Genomic DNA, 21,132 nt, shown 5'->3' on the forward strand with positions numbered 1-21,132 from the left:
GGTAAGAGTGGATTCCTGTTTTTTGGCTGACCCATATGTTGTGTCAAACTGGGTTAAGGACAAACTGGGAATGGTTAGATCTGTGAAAGTTGTTTACATTTTTGGTGTATCTGCCTCCCAGAGGAATCAGGTGCTTCGAGTCGTGGTTTGGGCTCAACCTGTGGTGTGCTTTGCTCTCCGGAGCAAGGCGCAACTAAAAGGGGTGATCAATGGGGTAGAATTGAGTGTAGAGGTCGATCAAATTGAAGGGAATATGTTTGTAACGTCCACCGTTTGGTGAGACGTAGACCCAGTGGCAATGGCTAGTCTGAGAATACCCTGTCTGTCTTGTCGAGCATGGACACAGAGCTTCTACCTGATCAGGTTAGGTTATATTTGCATTCTGTGAGGGTTCCGAACCCACTTCGGTGCTTTAGGTGCCAAGGATTCAGACATGTTGCAGCAGTGTGTAGAAGAGAGGTCCCAAGATGTGAGAAATGTGCAGGAGGGCATAGTCAGAGGGAGTGTACAGCTGGGATAGAGAAAGCACTGTGTGTCAACTGTGGGGGTGCCCATTCAGCCGGAGATCCAAAGTGTCCTGTGAGAGACATGTTGAGAATGCCAGAGTTCGAGTGGGGCAGAACGTTTCATATGCTGAGGCAGTGAAGAGAGTAGAGGATAGCCCAAGGGTGAGTGAGTTGACTGGGAGTTCCCCAGTGAGTAAGCCTGAAGAGAGAGAGCCATAGAAGAGCTTTTTAGTATGGTTGGATTTCTTGCGTTTATAGCCATGGTGATCAACTGCACTGCACTGATGGAGCGGAAATGAGAGATTTTAGTGCCGAAGAGCTACAGGAAGTTTTGAGAGAAGCGGTTCCATCCTCCCAGGCCCACGGCCTGGTGTAGGATAATTTAGGACCAAAGTAGTTGGATGGGGTGGTGGATTTTTGGGCATAGTGTATAAGTGCAGGGTTAGATGGTGGTGCAATTTAAGTTTTTCCCCATTCTGCTTTTCCTTTTTTGTGACAAAAATGTGCAAATTGCACTCCAACCTGCAAATTGCAGCAATGTGAAACTAGTCTGCCTGAAAACCACAGGAAGAAGAAAGTAGATTGTCCATTGTTCTGATACAGAGTTTTAATAAAGTTTTTTTTAGGAATATCCCGTGGAATTGTGGGATAGCAATGGCGACTTCTGTCTTTGTAAACAAAAAACGCATAATTTACAAAAGATAATAGCTATTTCGTAATGGTTTGAATCATCTCAAGTGGGTGGCACAGTTTCGTACTTACATGAATGGTATTTTCCCAGTAACTCGGGTTGTTAATGTAATTGAAGTTCGTTTTTTGAGTTACAATACATACATGTGGCAGGTTTAGCTAACGTTAGCTTGCTTAAAACATACTAGCTAGCGTGTCAGGATCTTGATAGACTCACCACCTATTGTTAAGGTAAGCAAGCCGGTGTTTATGAATGGGATTTGACAACTGTAATATCAGGTGTATAGTCGTAGCTATTAGTTAATTTCCTTTTTGTAACGTAATAGCTAGCTCGCTAATTAATTCATTGGCTGAGCGATATCCAGTTAGCTAGCTGGGTACTATAACTACTTAAAAAATATATATATTTGAAGTCACGTCTGCCATTCAGTTATAATAGTTTCTGCTGGTCGTTCATTGGCGTTAGATGTAGTAGTAACAGATATACTATAAGTAGCTACAGTAGTGATTAAATAGCTGCGTAGCTAGCTAGCTACTGTAGCAATATAAAATACATCCCGTGAATTATTCGGGCGCAATTTTATACTTTGGCTCGATTAGTTTAATGTAATTTCCATATGTAACGTTACAGAATTAGTAGTTGGCTAATTTCCCCAAAAATGTGGTATCCAATCCAGACAGTTGTTTGAGACCATGGAGGATGATGCGTCGCTGCACCGACTGGAGGGCAGTGACCCCACTGCGCAGGACGGTGGGCTGATCGTGAAGAAGAAGAGTGCAGCAGTAGAGCCTCATGTCTTTCGTGCACCCACTCCACGCACCTCTCTCCTGGGCCTGGATCTGCTGGCAGCTCAAAAGAGAAAGGAGCGTGAGGGCAAGGAGCAGGCTGAGGCTGACAGTGATGACAGGAATAACAAGAAATCCAAGGTGTCCTCCTACAAGGACTGGGAGGAAGGGAAAAGTGATTCTGGGTCTGATGAAGAAGACAAAGATGAGGAGGACCAAGGTGGTAAAAAAGAGAGGTATGTTGTTTTGAAGTGATTTGGTTTGAGTTACTGTAGCCTCTTTTCATAGTGGCATAGAATACATACTCTCTCCCTATCAAGAGATCATATCTAAACTGATGTCATGCATGCAGTGTTGTCTTACTGACACTTTATTCTATGTTTCATAAAGCAGCAGGAAATACCGTGTGACTGGCTCTGAGACACCCTCTAACCCTGGAGGGGTCAGTGAAGAGTTCCGTCGCAAACACCAGCAGAGGGAGAAAGACCGGCGTGAGCTTGGAATGTACGCCTCCTCCAAAGAGGACAAGAACAGAGAGAGGGAGAAGGACAGAGAGAGGATCAGAGATACGGACAGAGATCGAAGGGGTGAAAGAGGTGAGCAAAAAATGTATACATCTGCATGCACAATGTTAATATTCAGGCAATAGCAATATTTTCTATCTGTTGTGTATTTGTAACTGAAGTAATGACTAACTGTTTTGATGGCAGATGAGCGGGAGCGCAGTAACAGCCGCGGTGGCGGCAGCAGCCGGTCGGAGCGTGGAGACCGCAGTGAGAGGAGTGAGCGCTCACAGAGAGAAGGCTGGTCCTCCGAACGCATCAGCCGGGGTAGCAAGAGAGAGGAGCCTCCAACGCCCCAGACACGCCCCAAAGGTCAGTAACCCTGCCTCACCCCCGGATAGGCAGTTCTTTAAGGTCCTTAGGTCATGCTTACAATACACTAAGCACTCTTTCTCCCTCCATTCCTCATACCCTTTGACTCAGATGGCACTCCCTCGCGCACCAGCTGGGATGAGGATGACAGCGGCTATGCCAGCTCACGCCGTTCCCACTGGGAATCTCCCTCTCCTGCCCCTTCACACAAGGATTCTGACAAGTCTGAACGGTCGGAGCGCAGCCCCCGCTCTGGACGGGAGAGCGAGAGGAAGGACAAGTAAGCAACTGCAGCTCAACACTCGTATGTTAATTTAACTGGGTTTTATAGTACTATTAAAAGACACATTTTCAGTGGCTATTAGAAATGTGTTATTTTCAGCTTTTAAATGAACTTTTCTTGTTTCTGTTCCCAGGTCAGTCAGAGGCCGGTATCCTGATGACACGCCCCTTCCCACCCCATCATACAAGTACAACGAATGGGCCAATGACAGGAAGCACTTGGGCTCCACTCCTCGTCTGTCCCGTGGGAAAGGTAAGCCCCTCTTCCTTCCCCTCTCCCTCTTCCCCCAGTCACGTTTGAGCTCTTATTAATGCTCTGATAAGGCTTGCTGATGTTTYTGGATTGTGTCTCTGTGCCCCAGGTAAGAATGAAGGAGAGGATGGCATCGCCTTTGATAATGATGATGAGAAGCAGCAGTGGGAGGAGGACCAGAAGGTGAGTGGWCATSRGGAGTCTTYGCAGTAACACAAATMYATAGCTTTCRCAACYTTKATAAATGCACATTTCTWTGTATTGACTATTGCCCTGTGGTGTTGCAGCAAGCGGACAGAGACTGGTACATGATGGACGAAGGCTATGACGAGTTCCACAACCCACTGACCTCCACCTCTGAYGATTATGTGAAGAAGAGAGAGCAGATCCTGCAGAAGCAGACACAGAAACGCATCTCTGCCCAGAGACGACAGATCAATGAGGTATGGCACTGTGTTGCTACTCTATGACCACCTCCAGCCCTGGGTGCATGTAGCCCGTTTAGTTATCGTTTTGATCGTTATTACCATCCGTGGATTAGAATTTTGTGTGTGTGTGGTCTGTGTTTAACGATGTGTGTGGTGTTCCTCCTGCCAGGATAATGAGCGCTGGGAGACTAACCGTATGCTGACCAGTGGAGTGGTCCAGAGGCTGGAGGTGGATGATGACTTTGAGGAAGACAACGCTGCCAAGGTTCACCTGCTGGTTCACAACCTGGTCCCTCCATTCCTGGACGGGAGGATAGTCTTCACCAAGCAGGTAATGCATTATTACAGCACGTTATGGGCCAATGAAATTACCAGCACTCCCCTACCTATTTATTTGGACAGAGAAGCTAAAACTTTTCATTTGGCTCTGTACTCCAGCATTTTGGTTTGAGATCAAATGTTTTGTGAGGAGACACTAGGGCTCTGACGATACCAGTGTCGCAATATTTCTTTCCATTGCAAAAATGAAAACACAAAGCAGACCACTCTCTCAGGTCCTTTAAAAACCTGCTTCATGTAAAATATTGTGTTCTATAGCTTGGAAAATAAATAAATGTGACTCTGGGTGACAACATAATGATGTTTGTTTCTAACATTAGGGCAGTTTTTCTAAAGAAGTTAAATTTGCTTTGTGTTTTGTTTCCTTTACCAATAACGGGAGGGTAGCATTGTTTGGGGGGGTATGATATTTATGCCTCTAACTTTCTCACTCATCATTATTCACGATTCATTCATGATTATCTGTAATCATGCTAGCATCCACATTAAAGTAGAAGTGTTCAGAAACATATTCTATTCTCATTTACAATGAAAGTGACTCCAAACATTGGGCATGATGTTAATAATAATAATAATGTACAACATAATCCGAAACGCAACCAAAACAAACTGCACATGCATCCAACACGTTTGTAGGGTTAAAGCTGAATGTAGTCATTGCTTGCTAGGAATATGGGACCAAATACTAAACCTTCACAGAATTGAATACACTATAAGTGAATTTGTCCAAATACAGTGCCTTTAGAAAGTATTCACACCCCTTGACTTTTTCCACATTTTTTTGTGTTGCAGCTTGAATTAAAAATGTATTCAATTGACATTTTGGGTCACTGCTACACACAATACAAAAGTGGAATTATGTTTTTAGAAATGTTTACAAATTAATTAAAAATGAAAATCTGAAATGTCTTGAGTCAATAAGTATTTAACTCTTGTTATGGCAAGCATAAATAGGTTCAGGAGTAAACATGTGCTTAATAAGTTGCATGGACTCACTGTGTGCAATAGTAGTGTTCTACAGGATATTTTTATGAATACCTCTGTACCCCACACATACAATTATCTGGGTAAGGTACCTCAGTCGCAGTGAATTTCAAACAAAGATTCAACAACAAAGACCAGGGAGGTTTCCAATGCCTCGTAAAGTAGGGCACCTATTGGTAGATTGGTAAGAAAAAACAAAAGCAGACATTGAATATCCCTTTGAGCATGGTGAAGTTATTAATTACACTTTGGATGGCATGTCAATACACCCAGTCACTACAAAGATACAGGTGTCCTTTCTAACTCAGTTGCCGGAGAGGAAGGAAACCACTCAGGGATTTCACTATGAGGCCAATGGTAACTTTAAAACAGTTACAGAGTTTAATGGCTGTGATAGGAGAAAATTGAGGATGGATCATTAACATGGTCAATTAGGGTAGTATTGTGGAGTAACTACAGAGTGAAAAGCAGGAAGCCGGTACACAATAAAAAATTATTCCAAAACATGCATCCTGTTTGCAATAAAGGCACTAAAGTAAAATAGCAAATGTGGCAAAGAAATGTTTGGGGCAAATTCAACACAACACGGAGTACCAATCATCATATTTTCAAGCATGGTGGTGGCTACATCATGTTATGGGTCATTGGCGAGGAATAGGGAGTCTTTTTTAGCTAAGCGCAGGCAAAACCTGGTTGTCTGCTTTCCACCAGTCACTGGGAGACAAATTTGCCTTTCAGCAGGACTATAACCTACAACACAAGGCCAAATATACAGTGCATTCGGAAAGTATTCAGACCCCTTGACTTTTACCTAATTTTGTTATGTTACAGCCTTATTCTAAAATTGATTCAATTGTTTTTTCCCCCCTCATCATTCTACACACAATACCCCATAATGACAAAGCAAAAACTGGTTTTTAGAAATGTTTGCAAATTTATTCACTTATTTTATTCATACATATTCCTGCCCATTTACTCAGTACTTTGTGGTGTACCTTTGGCAGCGATTACAGCCTCAAGTCTTCTTGGGTATGATGCTACAAGCTTTGCACACCTGTATTTGGGGAGTTTCTCCCATTCTTCTCTGCAGATCCTCTCAAGCTCTGTAAGGTTGGATGAGGAGCGTCGCTGCACAGCTTTTTCAGGTCTCTCAAGAGATGTTTGATTGGGTTCAACTCCGGGCTTTGGCTGGGCCACTAAAGGACATTCGGAAACGTGTCCCGAAGCCACTCCTGTGTTGTCTTGGCTGTGTGCTTAGGGTCATTGCCTTGTTGGAAGGTGAACCTTCACCCCAGTCTCAGGTCCTGAGTACTCTGGAGCAGGTTTTCATCAAGGATCTCTCTGTACTTTGCTCCGTTCATCTTTCCCTTGATCCTGACTAGTCTCCCAGTCCCTGCCGCTGAAAAACATCTCCACAGCATGATGATGCTGCCACCACTATGCTTCACCGTAGGGAGGGTGCCAGGTTTCCTGACGAGACGCCTGAAGAGTTCAATCTTGGTTTCATCAGACCAAAGAATCTTGTTTCTCATGGTCTGAGAGTCCTTTACATGCCTTTTGGCAAACTCCAGGGGGGCCGTCATGTGCCTTAAACTGAGGAGTGGCTTCCTTCTGGCAATTCTACAATAAAGGCCTGATTGGTGGAGTGATTCAGAGACTTTTGTCCTTCTGGAAGGTTATCCCATCTCCACAGAGGAACTCTGGAGCTCTGTCAGTGTGACCATCGGTTCTTGGTCACCTCCCTGATCAACGCCCTTCTCTCCCGATTGCTCAGTTTGGCCAGGTAGCCAGCTCTAGAAAGAGTGGTGGTTCCAAACTTCTTCCATTTAAGAATGATGGAGGTCACAGTGTTCTGGGGACCTTCATTGCTGCAGACATTTTTTGGTACCCTTCTTTAAATCTTTTTGCTCTGTCAACTGTGGGACCTTATATAGACAGGTGTGTGTGCTTTTCCAAATCATGTCCAATCAATTAAATTTTTACAACAGGTGGACTCCAAGGTGTAGAAACATCTCAAGGATGATCAATGGAAATAGGATGCACCTGAGCTAAATTACGAGGTTCTTAGGAAAGCGTCTGAAATACTTATGTAAATAAGGTGACATTCTGTTCTGTCGCCTCATATAAAACATTTGTTCTCAAATCCAAAATGTTGGAGTATAGAGACAAATAGTATTTTTTTCTTCACTGTCCAAATATGTAGGGGAGTGTATATACTTTTAAGGTCTGAGCCATTGGCGGAGAGCTGTTGCAGGCTTGTTGAGGGATTGTGAGAGTCTGCTGATAAGTATTTGGAACTGGCTGAGTAATAACTAGTYGACTTACTATCAGAGTTGCTGTGTACTGAATGCGTACTGTTGCTGATTCTCTGTGCTGTAGCCGGAGCCTGTCATCCCTGTGAAAGACGCCACCTCTGACATGGCCATCATCTCCCGCAAGGGCAGCCAGCTGGTCCGCAAGCACCGCGAGCAGAAGGAACGCAAGAAGGTAGGCAATGTTTAAAACAGCAAACAGTACTTGATGGTATGGTTACTGGCTGAATATCTGACTGTTATTTTGATTGTTTCTCCAGGCTCAACAGAAACACTGGGAGCTGGCAGGCACTAAGCTGGGTGACATTATGGGCATCAAGAAGACCGAGGACGGGGATAGCTCTGGGGGCAAGCCAGTGGGCGAGGATGGCAAGGTGGACTACAGGTAACAAGCCCTTTACTAAAGGCTTATTTTGTGTCCATTTTGAATGTTTATTAAACATCTGTTGTGACAAGAACATGTGACAAGAACAACCTCATTAATTCCCTCCCTCCCTCTTCTCCTTCTTCCCTCCAGAACGAATCAGAAGTTTGCAGACCACATGAAAGATAAGAGTGAGGCCAGCAGTGAGTTTGCTAAGAAGAAGACCCTGCTGGAGCAGAGGCAGTATCTGCCCATCTTCGCTGTGAGYCAGCAGCTGCTCAACATCATCAGGTAGRTACTCTACTAGACCCGGCCTGGCTGTCCTGGGACCACTTATCACCCCCYGCCTTACCCCAGATGCAGGCTTTCATTCAGGYTGTAYGATAAGACATGTATGGCAATGAAGGGGGGAGTTGGGGGCTGTGAAGTCAGAATGTTCATATGTGATTTACCTTTGGTTAGAGAATGACCACATRAAAGGTGACTTAGGTAATGRTAGACAGCYTTTGTAAATCATTGACAAATACACTTCRYYYTCTGTTTTCGTKAGCCGTTATTRATGTTTCCACAGTTTCGTAAGGTRGAAAGTCSCATCAGGATTCTAATGTTATTGGTTGTGATGTGATTCTGTCCAGGGACAACAGCATTGTSATCGTGGTGGGGGAGACGGGCAGTGGGAAGACCACCCAGCTGACCCAGTACCTTCACGAGGACGGCTACACCAGTTACGGCATGGTGGGCTGCACCCAGCCCCGCAGAGTGGCAGCCATGAGCGTGGCCAAGAGAGTCAGCGAGGAGCTGGGCAGCAACCTGGGAGAGGAGGTGAGCATTCAGCTGGCTTATGGAGGAGCCACTAGACAAACATGAACTAGATCTTAGAAACAGTGATCTATGGATCAGTCAAAGCAGTGGATAACTAGTCTTATCAGTTAACCCAGTGTAACAGACCTGGCAAGAGTATAACTAGTCTTATCAGTTAACCCAGTGTAACAGACCTGGCAAGAGTTTATGAACTGCAATGAACTTGTTTATAGAGGAACAGAAGTACTCCAGAACCGAATAAGTGTTTTTTTTCACCAGATATCAATGTTCACTGTTTTTATAGAGGTCATCTGTCAATTGATGTAGAGTCATGGTGCGGTCTTGGTTTTATCCTTATGGAGTTGACGCTTGTATTCATATATTGTGCAACACTGCCTTCTAGTGGTGATTCAGAGATGGTACACCGCTTCCATTCTACAACTTGTAATGGAACTGTCCTCGCCAGCTCGTTTCTTTGGTTGACCCATAGCACTGTCGTTTGAATGCCGGAATTCATACGTTAAATGTAAATATATGTAGTTCACTACTAAACCATTTGTTTTTTTTTGCTTTGCAGGTGGGTTATGCGATCCGTTTTGAGGACTGTACYTCGGAGAAGACTGTGATAAAGTACATGACAGACGGCATCCTGCTGAGAGAGTCTCTCAGGGAGTCAGATCTGGACCACTACAGTGCTGTCATCATGGACGAGGCCCACGAACGCTCCCTCAACACAGATGTGCTGTTCGGCCTGCTACGAGAGGTCAGAAAGATACCTTTTTAAAAAAGTATTTTGTATGTTTATTGGCTAGAGCGATACAGAGGTGAAAGGTTGGAGAGAGGGTGCTGAAAGAGCAGTGGGCTGGATTCAAACTCATACCGGCAGTGATATGTGTTCCAGGGACAGTGGCTTAGACTGCTAGACCGGAGAGACACTTTTACAGCTCACTGGATGTTATTCAGTTGTGATTATTTTGCATATTTTTTTATTCTGAGGCTTTGTCTTGTTGTAAGCAGTATTAGAACTCTCTCTCTCTGTCTTTTTCTTCCAGGTTGTATCGAGGCGTTCTGACCTCAAGCTGATAGTCACCTCAGCCACCATGGACTCTGACAAATTTGCTGCYTTTTTCGGCAACGTTCCCATATTCCACATTCCAGGAAGAACATTCCCTGTAGACATCTTATTCAGCAAGGTATTGTGTCCAACTCTTCATTCAACATCCATTCATTATTATATATATATATATTTTCTTACAGGGAGTCAACACAACCATTTAATTTGTATAATGACTTATACCCTGACTAGACCGGCCACATTTCGTGCGCGAGGGTTGCAAAATAAATGTACACATGCATGTTTTTCGGTCATTTAGTCCACACTACTTGGCTCTATTTCAGATGCTCGATGCAATGCAAGTCCCGCCTCTTCCATCTCCTTATTGGTTTTCACGAAGATACAAACCCATGTGGGTGCTTTAAAGACTAAGAGATTAATCAAAGATAACTAAGAACTAACTTGGTTTCACTTTTGTCTGTGGGTTAATCGTCATAGTAGAGAAACACACACACACATTTGTCAAATTTACAAAGAACCAGCTTAAAAGAGGACAATTTGCATGTCGGGTAAAATAACATCCCTGGAGAAACTGCGAGCAACAGCTATCTAGCTAAATGTCCATGAACGTTTCATGTGTTTTGACCTTTCCTGAAATGAATAGAATTGATTCACAGTTGGTTTTAGTATTTTAACCTGCGTGTAATGATCGCTCCTGGTGGGGATGGAGAAAATGATCACGTGCACAATGGACGCAGCCGCCTGGCCGGTTTAGTCATGGAGTAAGACTACTGTTATTTGTACCAAGGTAGTGTGTGGTTGCTGTGTATTCTAACAGTGTTGTGTATTATCTGAGTGCAGACTCCCCAGGAAGACTATGTGGAGGCAGCAGTGAAGCAGGCCTTACAGATCCACCTTAGTGGTATGGGGGGAGACATCCTCATCTTCATGCCTGGCCAGGAGGACATCGAGGTGACGTCAGACCAGATTGTGGAGCGTCTGGAGGATCTGGAGAGCGCCCCTCCTCTGACTGTACTGCCCATCTACTCCCAGCTGCCCTCTGACCTCCAGGCCAAGATCTTCCAGAAGGTAACCAATAACACCCAGTTACTGTTACACTAACATGTACAGTTTGAAATCTTTACATACTGCAGTATCCTTTGTACACAAGCATACTTGCTATTAGGTAGTCGGAATGCATATACCCAACACAAAAAGGAACTCGTCCTCCTTACTGGTAAAGTGACGTGTAGGTAATGTCTTTGTTATGTTTTCTAACTGCCAGGCTCCAGATGGTGTGAGGAAGTGCATCGTTGCCACCAACATCGCCGAGACCTCCCTGACTGTGGATGGTATCATGTTTGTTGTGGATGCTGGATACTGCAAACTCAAGGTACCCTGTCACCCTCACTATCTTCCCCAGACTATCAAATGATAAGACAAGCCATGTTAAGATAGTATTTCTCTGTGTTTGATGCTGATGTGTTCTCTTTGACAGGTGTTCAACCCTCGCATTGGCATGGATGCCCTGCAGGTGTACCCCATCAGCCAGGCTAACGCCAACCAGCGTGCGGGCAGAGCAGGACGTACAGGGCCGGGCCAGTGTTACAGGTAAGTCACTGTCTACACACACACACACGCGCAGTCTCACACTCCAAATGTGCAGTCCTCCCACCTTCCTCAGTTTCCAGAGGGCTGCCTTTGTCCTCCAGTTGTGGTAGAGAAGTATGGCGCCATAATGAAGGTGTAATGAAAGGCAGTTATTTGAAGGTGTCACCTTGGTGTGATGTTAGAGTGTTCCAGTCAGGGCTAGCAGGAAGTAGTATTCACTGACACTGGTCTATGTCAAGAGTGTCCTGTCTTCTAGAAAGATAAGTACTCCTACATCTGACTCAAGCAGTCTGGAACTAAACCTTAGATCAGTCATATCTTCCCCCTTTCATGTCTATCTGGGCCTAGATACAGGAATAAACAGGCTGAATTACACAATTCTCCTCACTCTGCCTGCTATCTCATTCCAACCGCTCCTATCCACCAAAAAGGTAGAAAGCCAGATACAAACATTAGCATCGTTTTGTATGGTGAGCCGTGCTGAAACTGGTGTCTATCTGAAGCGCGATTGTGTGTGTTGTTGTTGTGTGTAATGCCGCCGCCGGTGTTTCATCCTCTGGCTGATGCACATCAGAGCTCCCCTCAGACGGGCTGTCCAGGCCTCTGATCTGCAAGGCAGCCGGGCTGCTTTCAAAGCCATCAGAGGCTGGGAGGGAGAGAGAGAGAGAGAGAGAGGGAGAATCCTAATCTCCACAGGATTTCATGCAGTTTAACTCTGTTTACAGCAGGGAAAATGTGACACAAAAGCCTGTTCTCTCTGAGATTTCACATGACCTTTCTCCTATCTGTCATACTTCCCCAAGTTGAGGGAGATGGTGGCACACACCAGACACGTGATTGTTTTGCCTTGTAAATGAGCTGGGAATTTTATAAAAGCGCCCTCTACCAAGATTACCCCCCTCCCCTCACACACACTCTCAGATCTGTGAAGAATCAATTTTGGAGTGGAGCTTTAGAGTATGTGGGGCCTAGGCGTTTGGAGGGGCGGGAGGTGAGGTGTGTGCGCCGTGCTGGGTGACTCGACTTGTGTGGCGAATCTGCTACTCAAAGCACCTCTTAGCTGTGACTCTGCACCCAACACACACACATCTCCAGCCCCGAGGACATTCACACAACCCGGCATAACACACACACACATCTCCAGCCCCGAGGACATTCACAAACCGGCGTAAACACACACACACACACATCTCCAGCCCGAGGACATTCACACAACCCGGCATAACACACACAACACATCTCCAGCCCGAGGACATTCACACAACCCGGCATAACACACACACAACACATCTCCAGCCCCGAGGACATTCACACAACCCGGCATAAACACACACACACACATCTCCAGCCCGAGGACATTCACCAACCCGGCGTAAACAAACACATCATTCCCTCATAATGCACACACTTCAGAGGGATTAGCCACTAACTGAAATGGTTGAGAGATGCTTTGTTAGCCAGACATATCAGTCTGAAGCAGCAATGGGAGCTGCTCTAAATAGCTTGGATAGTAAATACCTCATAAGTAGCTTGGTTAAATGTTTATAATGTGCAGTAGGCTGTCTCTTTGCCCTTCTCTAAATGTCAGTTGGGGAGAGTTCAGCTTTCATGGAAACGGAGGCTTCTCAGTCACGGTGCCACTGTTACAGGTGTGAGCACTGTGTGAAGTCATGTCAGTGCCAAGCAGAGCGGGTTTAACCAGGTGGTGAAGACAGCGTCTCCAGACTGTCACTCTATGGGCATTTGTGCGTTTAGAAAAATGGTGTGTCTGCTAGATGATTCAATAACCTCCCCACTGTCGTTGTCTCTGTCACGCCATCTCTCCTTCTCTCCTCCTCTGTCCATCCAGGCTGTACACCCAGAGCGCCTACAGAATGAGATGTTGACCACCACCATCCCAGAGATCCAGCGGACCAACCTGGCCAACGTGGTGCTGCTGCTCAAATCCCTGGGGGTCCAGGACTTGCTGCTCTTCCACTTCATGGACCCCCGCCTGAGGACAACATGCTCAACTCCATGTACCAGCTGTGGATCCTGGGGCCTGGACAACACAGGTGGGTCTCTGCCCTGGCCTGGCCTGGACCACATCACTCAAGATTAGGCACCAAATGTACAAACTGATCAAATAGAATAATCTATCTTAGAAAACAATGTTAAAATAGGGTGGGATAAGTATGTGTTCCCACCAACAATACAGCCAACAGATTAACAATAACTACTTCATGTGCGAGGAGAGACTTGGATGATGGATCTAGTCAATAGGTTGCTGTAATGGTATGTACATGCACTGGTATGTACATGCACTGCACACCGTAAAGTACAGAGCTAGGTAGCACTGGGGTGTAGGTAGTGGAGTAATTGCATAGTGCTTTATCCTCTGTTACATTTAACTGGCTGAGTCTCATCTCTGTCTCATCTGAGCCAGATCCCTGGGATTAGGGGATTTGGTGTCTGTGGAGGACTTTTGACGTTTGCCTGTGTGGTTGTTAACGGCAGATTATCTCTGATTAAGGTTTACCTGGCCAATACAGCCTGTTCTGCCTCTGCACTTTCCCTCGAAGCTCCTTTATAGTCTGTCATGTAATCATTTAAATCAGAGCTGGCAAAGTTTGATGTAAATATTTTTTACAACCATCCTCCACTGTCAACACAGGAAGGTGTCACCTGTATTGTGTTCCCCCTCTCCTCTGTCTGTAGACAGGAAGGCGTAAGTTATTTGTGTCCCCTCAGGTTCCCTGACGCCCACTGGGAGGCTGATGGTGGAGTTCCCTCTGGACCCGGCTCTGTCCAAGATGCTGATCGTATCATGTGACATGGGCTGCAGTGCTGACATCCTCATCATCGTCTCCATGCTGTCTGTACCGGCCATCTTCTACAGGCCTAAGGTAGATGTCATTGAGATCGCAACCGATTAATGTCTTAATGTGTTGCTAATGTTTGTTTCTCTTACTGTTATTAAGAAAAATTCACATTACACACTGGACAGTTGTGTGACCCCTGTATTTCCTCTGTGTCCTGACCTTTCTAGGGTCGTGAGGAGGAGAGTGACCAGGTGAGGGAGAAGTTCTCGGTCCCAGAGAGTGACCACCTGACCTACCTGAACGTCTACCTGCAGTGGAAGAACAACAACTACTCCAGCTCTGGTGCAACGAACACTTCATCCAACCAAGGCATGCGAAAGGTCAGACCACGCCCCTGTCCTTTACCCTCTCTGACCAGTCTCCCTGGCTTAGGATTGAAATGCACTTGATTCCCACTTTGCATCACAATAGTCACACACTGAGCAATGTGTATTTGAATGTCCTCTTGTGTTGGTTCTCCGGTAGCTAACGTGTCTCTGTGTGTGGGTGTTTTAGGTGCGCGAGGTCCGCTCCCAGCTCAAAGACATCATGGTGCAGCAGAGGATGAACCTGGTGTCCTGTGGCTCAGACTGGGACATCATCAGGAAGTGTATCTGTGCTGCCTACTCACCAGGCAGCCAAGCTGAAGGGCATAGGGGAGTATGTGAACGTGAGGACAGGCATGCCCTGCCACCTCCACCCCACCAGCTCTCTGTTTGGCATGGGCTACACCCCAGACTAACATCACCTACCACGAGCTGGTCATGACCACCAAGGTAACAGACCCAGCCTCCACACAGCTACGCCATGATCTGGACTGTTCAGAGATGAAGATGTTCTACACCTTGACTCACCAGAAAGAGCTGTCATATATATCAGCCTTCTAGCTTTGTTACTGTGTTGTAACCTGTGTTGTTTGATGTCCCTCCGGTAGGAGTACATGCAGTGTGTGACTGCGGTGGATGGGGAGTGGCTGGCTGAGCTGGGGCCCATGTTCTACAGCGTCAAACAGGCAGGGAAGAGCAGGATGGTAAGCTTCTCGGGCCCTTACTTCCTCCTCCCTCCGTCTCATGGTTAGTTCCTCCTCCCTCTGTCTCTTTTCTCTCCTCACACCCTCTGTTCCTCTCTCTCTGTGCAGGAGCACCGGCGGCGGGCCAAGGAGGAGATCACTAACATGGAGGAGGAGATGTCTCTGGCGGAGCAGCAACTGAGGAGCAGGAGAGAGGATCAGGACAGGAAGAGTAACGTGGGCAGCGTCAGGTATACACTCATCTACCTTCATCTATTCTTCACAGAGAGGTTTCACTCGGACAATAGTCCCAGTCGCTATTAAATAGACCGCCGCGGCCCCACCCGCCTGTGGGGAAAACAACCTGTGGTTACCTTGGTTACCCAATTGGCTCACAGCAAAATCTTGACCTTTTTTCAAAGCAATTTTCCTGTTGTCTGCTTGTTTTAGTCAATTACAAAGCTACATTTAATAAAAGTACATGTCTAAAGATTACTTTTCAACATTGCCAAGTGTTCCCGCTACTTAGAAAAACGTAATATTGAAAGGCTTCCCTCATGCCCCATTTCATGACGGCGCTAACGTTAGCCATGTGAGTGCTAGCTACCTACCAACCAGTACATTAAGCTAGCCAGGTCAACAACAGACTATACAGCTACAAGTAGTGAGTGGAGTTACAAACAGACTGTACTTAACAAGTTAAATGTCTTCCCTGTGATTAAATGTTTTTTACACACATAGCTACGTGTAGCCTAATTGGACACCGCGTCCCTACATTTCCCACTCTCCCACCCTGAATAGCCTGAATCCACAGGGCTCTTCTCGCAGGCTCTATTTCCCTACGCGGGAGCATTGCGAACTATAGGTTGTGAATTTTGACCTGGCTACATGTACATTGAACAACAACAGCAGCTTTTCTGCATGTTTTGTTATTTCTGTATAACAAAAAAATCAACAACGAAGTTTGCTCTTTTACAATGGGGTTCATTGGGAAACAATGTTAGTTTTCTAGAATCGGCCCCTTCCGAGTCGTAGAAACTGGTTCATTTAGCTGCTTCTCTACCCATCTCTCTAATTTTCACAGCCTCTCCTTCTCTCTTATCCTCTCTGTCTTCTCTACCATCTCTAATTCTCTCTGCCTCTCCTTCTCTCTTATCCTCTCTGTCTTTTCTACCTCTCTCACTTTCCATGATGAGCTTTTCTCACCTCCAGTCCCTCCAGACGAGACAAAAATAAATAATATTGACTCCTGGCTGACCCCCATTACTGCTGCAATTTAAATGGTGCCACAGCAGAGGGGAGAAAGGAGCCAGCGTTAATTTTCAAATTAGAAAGGACATTTTTTATTTTGCACCCGTTCCACAAGGCTCACAAAAGAGAAATGGGTTTGGGAGGAAAGAAATAACACTTTTATTGTTAATGAATCAGCAGATGTATTGCTATATCAGTCTGTGTGTGTGTGTGTCTGTCAGCCATTCTCCAAAATAATAACATTAAAACACGGAGGTTTAAGGAATAGATTAGAGAACGAGTGCCTCAGAATTATGATAATAAACATGGCCGGCTCTCGTGGGCTCTCAGCTGCTTTTGTCCTCCTCTGCCTGTGAACACAAGCGTCCCTTCACCGTGCCGGGGCCCCATGAAACACTTCTACTACACATTTTGATCTGGTTCCTGTCTGTCATTCAGCAACCTCCCACCCTTACTCAGATAAGTGGGCTCAAAGCTTTACGTCAGAACTGAGGGCTGAAGGGAAGGCCTGGGTTATGACCTGATGGCTGTAATTGCTGCTGCTGGTGTGTGTGAGGACTGAGGAGAGAATGCTGGGTAGTGTCAGGGTGTTGTGCTCCCTCCCTGCTAGCCTGTCCCTCCCTGCTAGCCTGTCCCTCCCTGCTAGCCTGTCCCTCCCTGCTAGCCTGTCCCTCCCTGCTAGCCTGTCCCTCTCTGCTAGCCTGTCCTCTCCCTACCAGCCTGTCCTCTCCCTACTAGCCTGTCCTCTCCCTACTAGCCTGTCCTCTCCCTACTAGCCTGTCCCATTATGTTTGACATGGCAAGTTGTTTTTTTTTAAATTCTCTTTTGTTATTTTTATTGCCAATTGTTTATTATTTTGTCTCAATAGGGCTGTGAAAATCTGCACCCCAGGAAGGAAGGAGGAGGCACCCATGACCCCAAAGCGCACCCCAGCTCGTTTTGGGCTCTAGTACTTCTCTGTTAAAAACTTAAACACTTGACCTCACCACTAAATATCACCTATATGTGTACCATACCATCACTGGATGAGCCTTGCTGAGAGGCCTTGGAAAACTGTCCCCTCCTATTGTCTGGAACCAGCCGCAGTTCAGACAGAGGCCAGCAGAGGTAGAACTTGTATAAGGCATGAGGCTCCCATAACAGACCTTTTCTGTCAGCAAATCCACATAGCGTGGCTCCATTTTTACGTGCAGAGAGATGCACGGCTGTTAGAATGCAGTATTTTCTATTTCTGTGATTGTAAAAAATATATAAACACAATGATGAAACATCATTGAAAAGGTATCGTCTTTAAGGAGTATTTGATATACCTTGACAATCTGTCAAAGCCTTTATCATAATCCTTCACTAGTGTCACAGTGTCCAAGCGGGAAATGTTTAGTTGTTCCATCTCCTACTGTACCCTACAAGGGGCTGTTTTGTTGATGGTAGTCTCTCACGATCAATATAAACTGTGTTCAATAGGGCTGGGAATTGCCAGGGACCTCACGATACGATATTAGCATGGTACTTTGGTGCCGATACGATGTGTATTGTGATTATCACGATTCTATATGTATTGCGATTCGATACTGTGATTTTATTGAGTCGATGTTCCAAACATATTGCTCACCATATATCTTCTGCAGAGGGACGAGAGAGATCCATGAGAAACGAGTTTTGATCAGTCATGGAAATAAAAGTGCTGAATACAAAAGAAGACGGAGAACAAGATATGAAGGAAAAATACTGGCATTTTGGTGCAGGTACAGCCAACTAGTGCGATATTGTCAAAACAATATATCCCGATATGTAACTGTATAGACCCCCCCATTACTAGTGTTTAAGTAGTGCTGCATTGTGCTGTCAGTCATAAGTCCAAACTAGTCTGATCCCGTAGTGTGTTCATTGGGCTGTATGTCATTCAGTGTGAGTAGAGCGAGGAGGCAGAAGTAGTACTGTCGTGTGTTCATGAATTCTGCCCGATCTTCTTCAGTTATTTTTCAATTTCATCATGTCCCTCTCGAATCTCCTTCAAGAGATCATTTTCACCTTGTACAACTGGCTGACCTCTGTATCCTTTTGTATGTCGTGTGTAGCAAATGGCCTGTGCCATGGTGAAGTGCCCCTTCACTGACTGAAGCATTATCCAAACTGTGCTTGTGGCATGAGTGTCTCAGACCTTATATCTGGAGCTACCTTAACAACACCCTTCATGCAAACTGTTTGGAGGACAAGCTTTAGCAACTGAGCTTTTCCTAACCCCATTAGCCCTTCAAAGCACTGATGGGTGGCAGGTAGCCTAGTGGTGAGAGCGTTGGACCAGTAACCGAAAGGTTGCTAGATCGAATCCCGGAGCTGACAAGGTAAAAATCTGTCGTTCTGCCCCTGAACGAGGCAGTTAACCCACTGTTCCTAGGCCGTCATTGTAAATAAGAATTTGTTCTTAACTGACTTGCCTAGTTACATAAAAAGTAAAATATTCCCCAGCTTCTCTCCATTTACACATGAATGTCAGAACCTGGATGAAACTCATGACAGCCTCAGCCTCTCATGATCCTTGTGTTAAAAATGACCACCAATTTTATCTTGAGATTCCCCTCCAAGTCAGGTGGGTGAATGATCCCAGAAATGTATTTTGCAGGGGCCATGGTTGGAGTTGATATGTGTGTGTGCACGTTTGGGTTTTTGCCCCAGCACTACACAGCTGATTCAAATAATCAAAGCTTGATGATTAGTTGGTTATTTGAATCAGCTGTGTAGTGCTAGGGCAAAAACCCAAACGTGCACCTGGGGGGCCCCAGGACCCCAGACTGATATGTCCTGCACTTGAGTAGTCAGGTTTAGCAAGGTGGTTCAGCAAGTTCCAAGCGGTGGACTTGATTCTGAAGTCATTTATTCTCTGTGTACTAGATTGACTTTGTATAGTTTTGTACAGACTATATTGTCTTGTTGGTGGTCAGTGACTCTGTTTTGTGATGTGAAATTAGGCTCTGGTAACACCAGCCCATGGTTTGCGAATATAATTTTTAACTTGACTACTTTTGGGAACTGAAAATAAATGGTCTTATTTTTTACTCTGTTGGTTTGTGTCCTTGATTCACTCACCACAGGTAAAACAAAGTAAACACTAGTTCAGTCAGAGCCTAAGGGCTCGATTCAATCCATATTGCAGAAGTTCTGTGGTATAGCGCAATTGAAATGTAAAGGTAATTTCTGATTGAGCCGACATGCAGCGTTTACTGTGAATGCAGTCTCCATGAACGTGGGAGCATTGCTTTTAAGGGCTGGAATCAATCTAGCGCCGAAGATCAGCATTATGGTGTGATTTGAAATTTAAAGGCAATGTATCCGCGGAGACTGCATGTCTGCTCAATCGAAAATGATCGTAACATTTGTACCGGGCTACAACGCTAATCTTCGGTGCTACGGATTGAATCCAGCTCTACATTTCAATCATGCTATACCGCGGAACTTCAGCGATACAGATTGAATCCATCTCCTAAACCTCATATCTGAACTAATGATCAATGCTTAAAGGGCTGGATTCAATCCGTATCACAGAAGATCTGCGTTTATAGCTCAAATAAAATTTTAAAGGCACTGTTCGCAGAGACTGCATTCACGGTAAACACTGCATAGACTATGTTGGCTCAATCGGAAATGACCTTTACATTTGAACACAGATCTTCTGTGATACAGATTTTATCCAGTCCATGTTTATGTAGTTTACATACAGGTAAAAGACCGGACTAATCACCTGCTAATGATTGACAGGTGGATAGGTTTTCATGTATATAACCTGCTAATGTCTGACTAGTAGTGACTACAGTTCCAACAGCTTTTCTGCCAGAGAATGGTGAACCTTGCCCAACAACCAATGTGAATAAATAAGCAGCTAGTCACTGCTCTCTCATTAGTGGCGCCAGACCTGTGCGTAATTCATTTTGCTTTTCCCAGCAGCCCTTAGGTTTTACACACACATGCTCGCACATACACACACAATTCAATTATTGGCTGCAGACAGAGAATATTTAATCAGACGCTGATCGGGCAGAAAGGTGAGGTGACACTTTCTAATTATAATTATGATGGATGACTCTCCTTGGCCAAACAAAGCAGTGTCCTTTTTACTCTTTTCTAAATGTTTCTCCCAGCCAGCTAGCATAGATTTACATGGCCTTTTGTACTTTTTTCTAATTTCTCATGTTTGACCATAGGGTTGAAGCGCAATGGTCATGACTGATTTCACTGTGTAGTAGAGTAGAAATGGCCCGGGTGCTCAACACTAGCTCTGACAGAAGATCAAATTCCGGTGACGTTCTATTGACATAGGAGAGTGAACACAACTTGAGCTTAGATGAGTAAACCTGTCAGATAAAACAAAAGAAATCAATGCATCCCCCACACAAACACAGGCAGGTAGCGTGTCGGTTAACAGTGTTCGGCCAGTAACTGAAAGGTCGTTGGTTAGAATCCCTGAGCCGGCAAGGTGGAAAAATCTGCTGTTCTGCCCTTGAGCAAGGCAGTTAACTCCAGACAACAACTACTCTGGATGTCGATTAAGGCAGCCCAGCCCTCTCTGATTCAGAGGGGTTGGGTTAAATGCATTCAGTCGTGCAATTGACTAGATATACCCTTTCCCTTCACATATGCAGTGGTTAAATTGAGCCAGGCTACCTAGAGCCAGACTCCTGCACCTTGTTAATGGGAGTGCCAGGCAGAGTTGAGCTTCAGCACCTTACGGGTCCAAAAAGAAAAGTAGGA

The 21,132-nt window shown here is 45.3% G+C and overlaps 1 protein-coding gene across 1 annotated transcript; it reads left to right on the forward strand.

Moving 5' to 3' along the window:
- Positions 1-1,136: 1,136 nt before the first annotated feature.
- Positions 1,137-19,442, forward strand: LOC111969367 (pre-mRNA-splicing factor ATP-dependent RNA helicase PRP16-like). The gene is given in 32 exon segments (XM_070445413.1): positions 1,137-1,427; positions 1,874-2,218; positions 2,373-2,578; positions 2,693-2,857; positions 2,969-3,137; positions 3,274-3,392; positions 3,502-3,575; positions 3,680-3,835; positions 3,990-4,151; positions 7,523-7,630; positions 7,716-7,840; positions 7,973-8,110; positions 8,455-8,641; positions 9,198-9,383; positions 9,673-9,813; positions 10,536-10,763; positions 10,960-11,067; positions 11,173-11,285; positions 13,135-13,154; positions 13,157-13,267; positions 13,270-13,324; positions 13,326-13,339; positions 14,016-14,170; positions 14,314-14,422; positions 14,425-14,446; positions 14,448-14,466; positions 14,642-14,751; positions 14,753-14,864; positions 14,866-14,901; positions 15,060-15,155; positions 15,264-15,385; positions 17,255-19,442. Coding segments are annotated over 31 exon segments (3,777 nt in total). The 5' UTR covers positions 1,137-1,427; positions 1,874-1,889; the 3' UTR covers positions 17,337-19,442.
- Positions 19,443-21,132: the final 1,690 nt, after the last annotated feature.

This window comes from Salvelinus sp. IW2-2015, linkage group LG10, assembly GCF_002910315.2.
Source record: "Salvelinus sp. IW2-2015 linkage group LG10, ASM291031v2, whole genome shotgun sequence".
Taxonomy (NCBI): Eukaryota; Metazoa; Chordata; class Actinopteri; order Salmoniformes; family Salmonidae; genus Salvelinus; species Salvelinus sp. IW2-2015.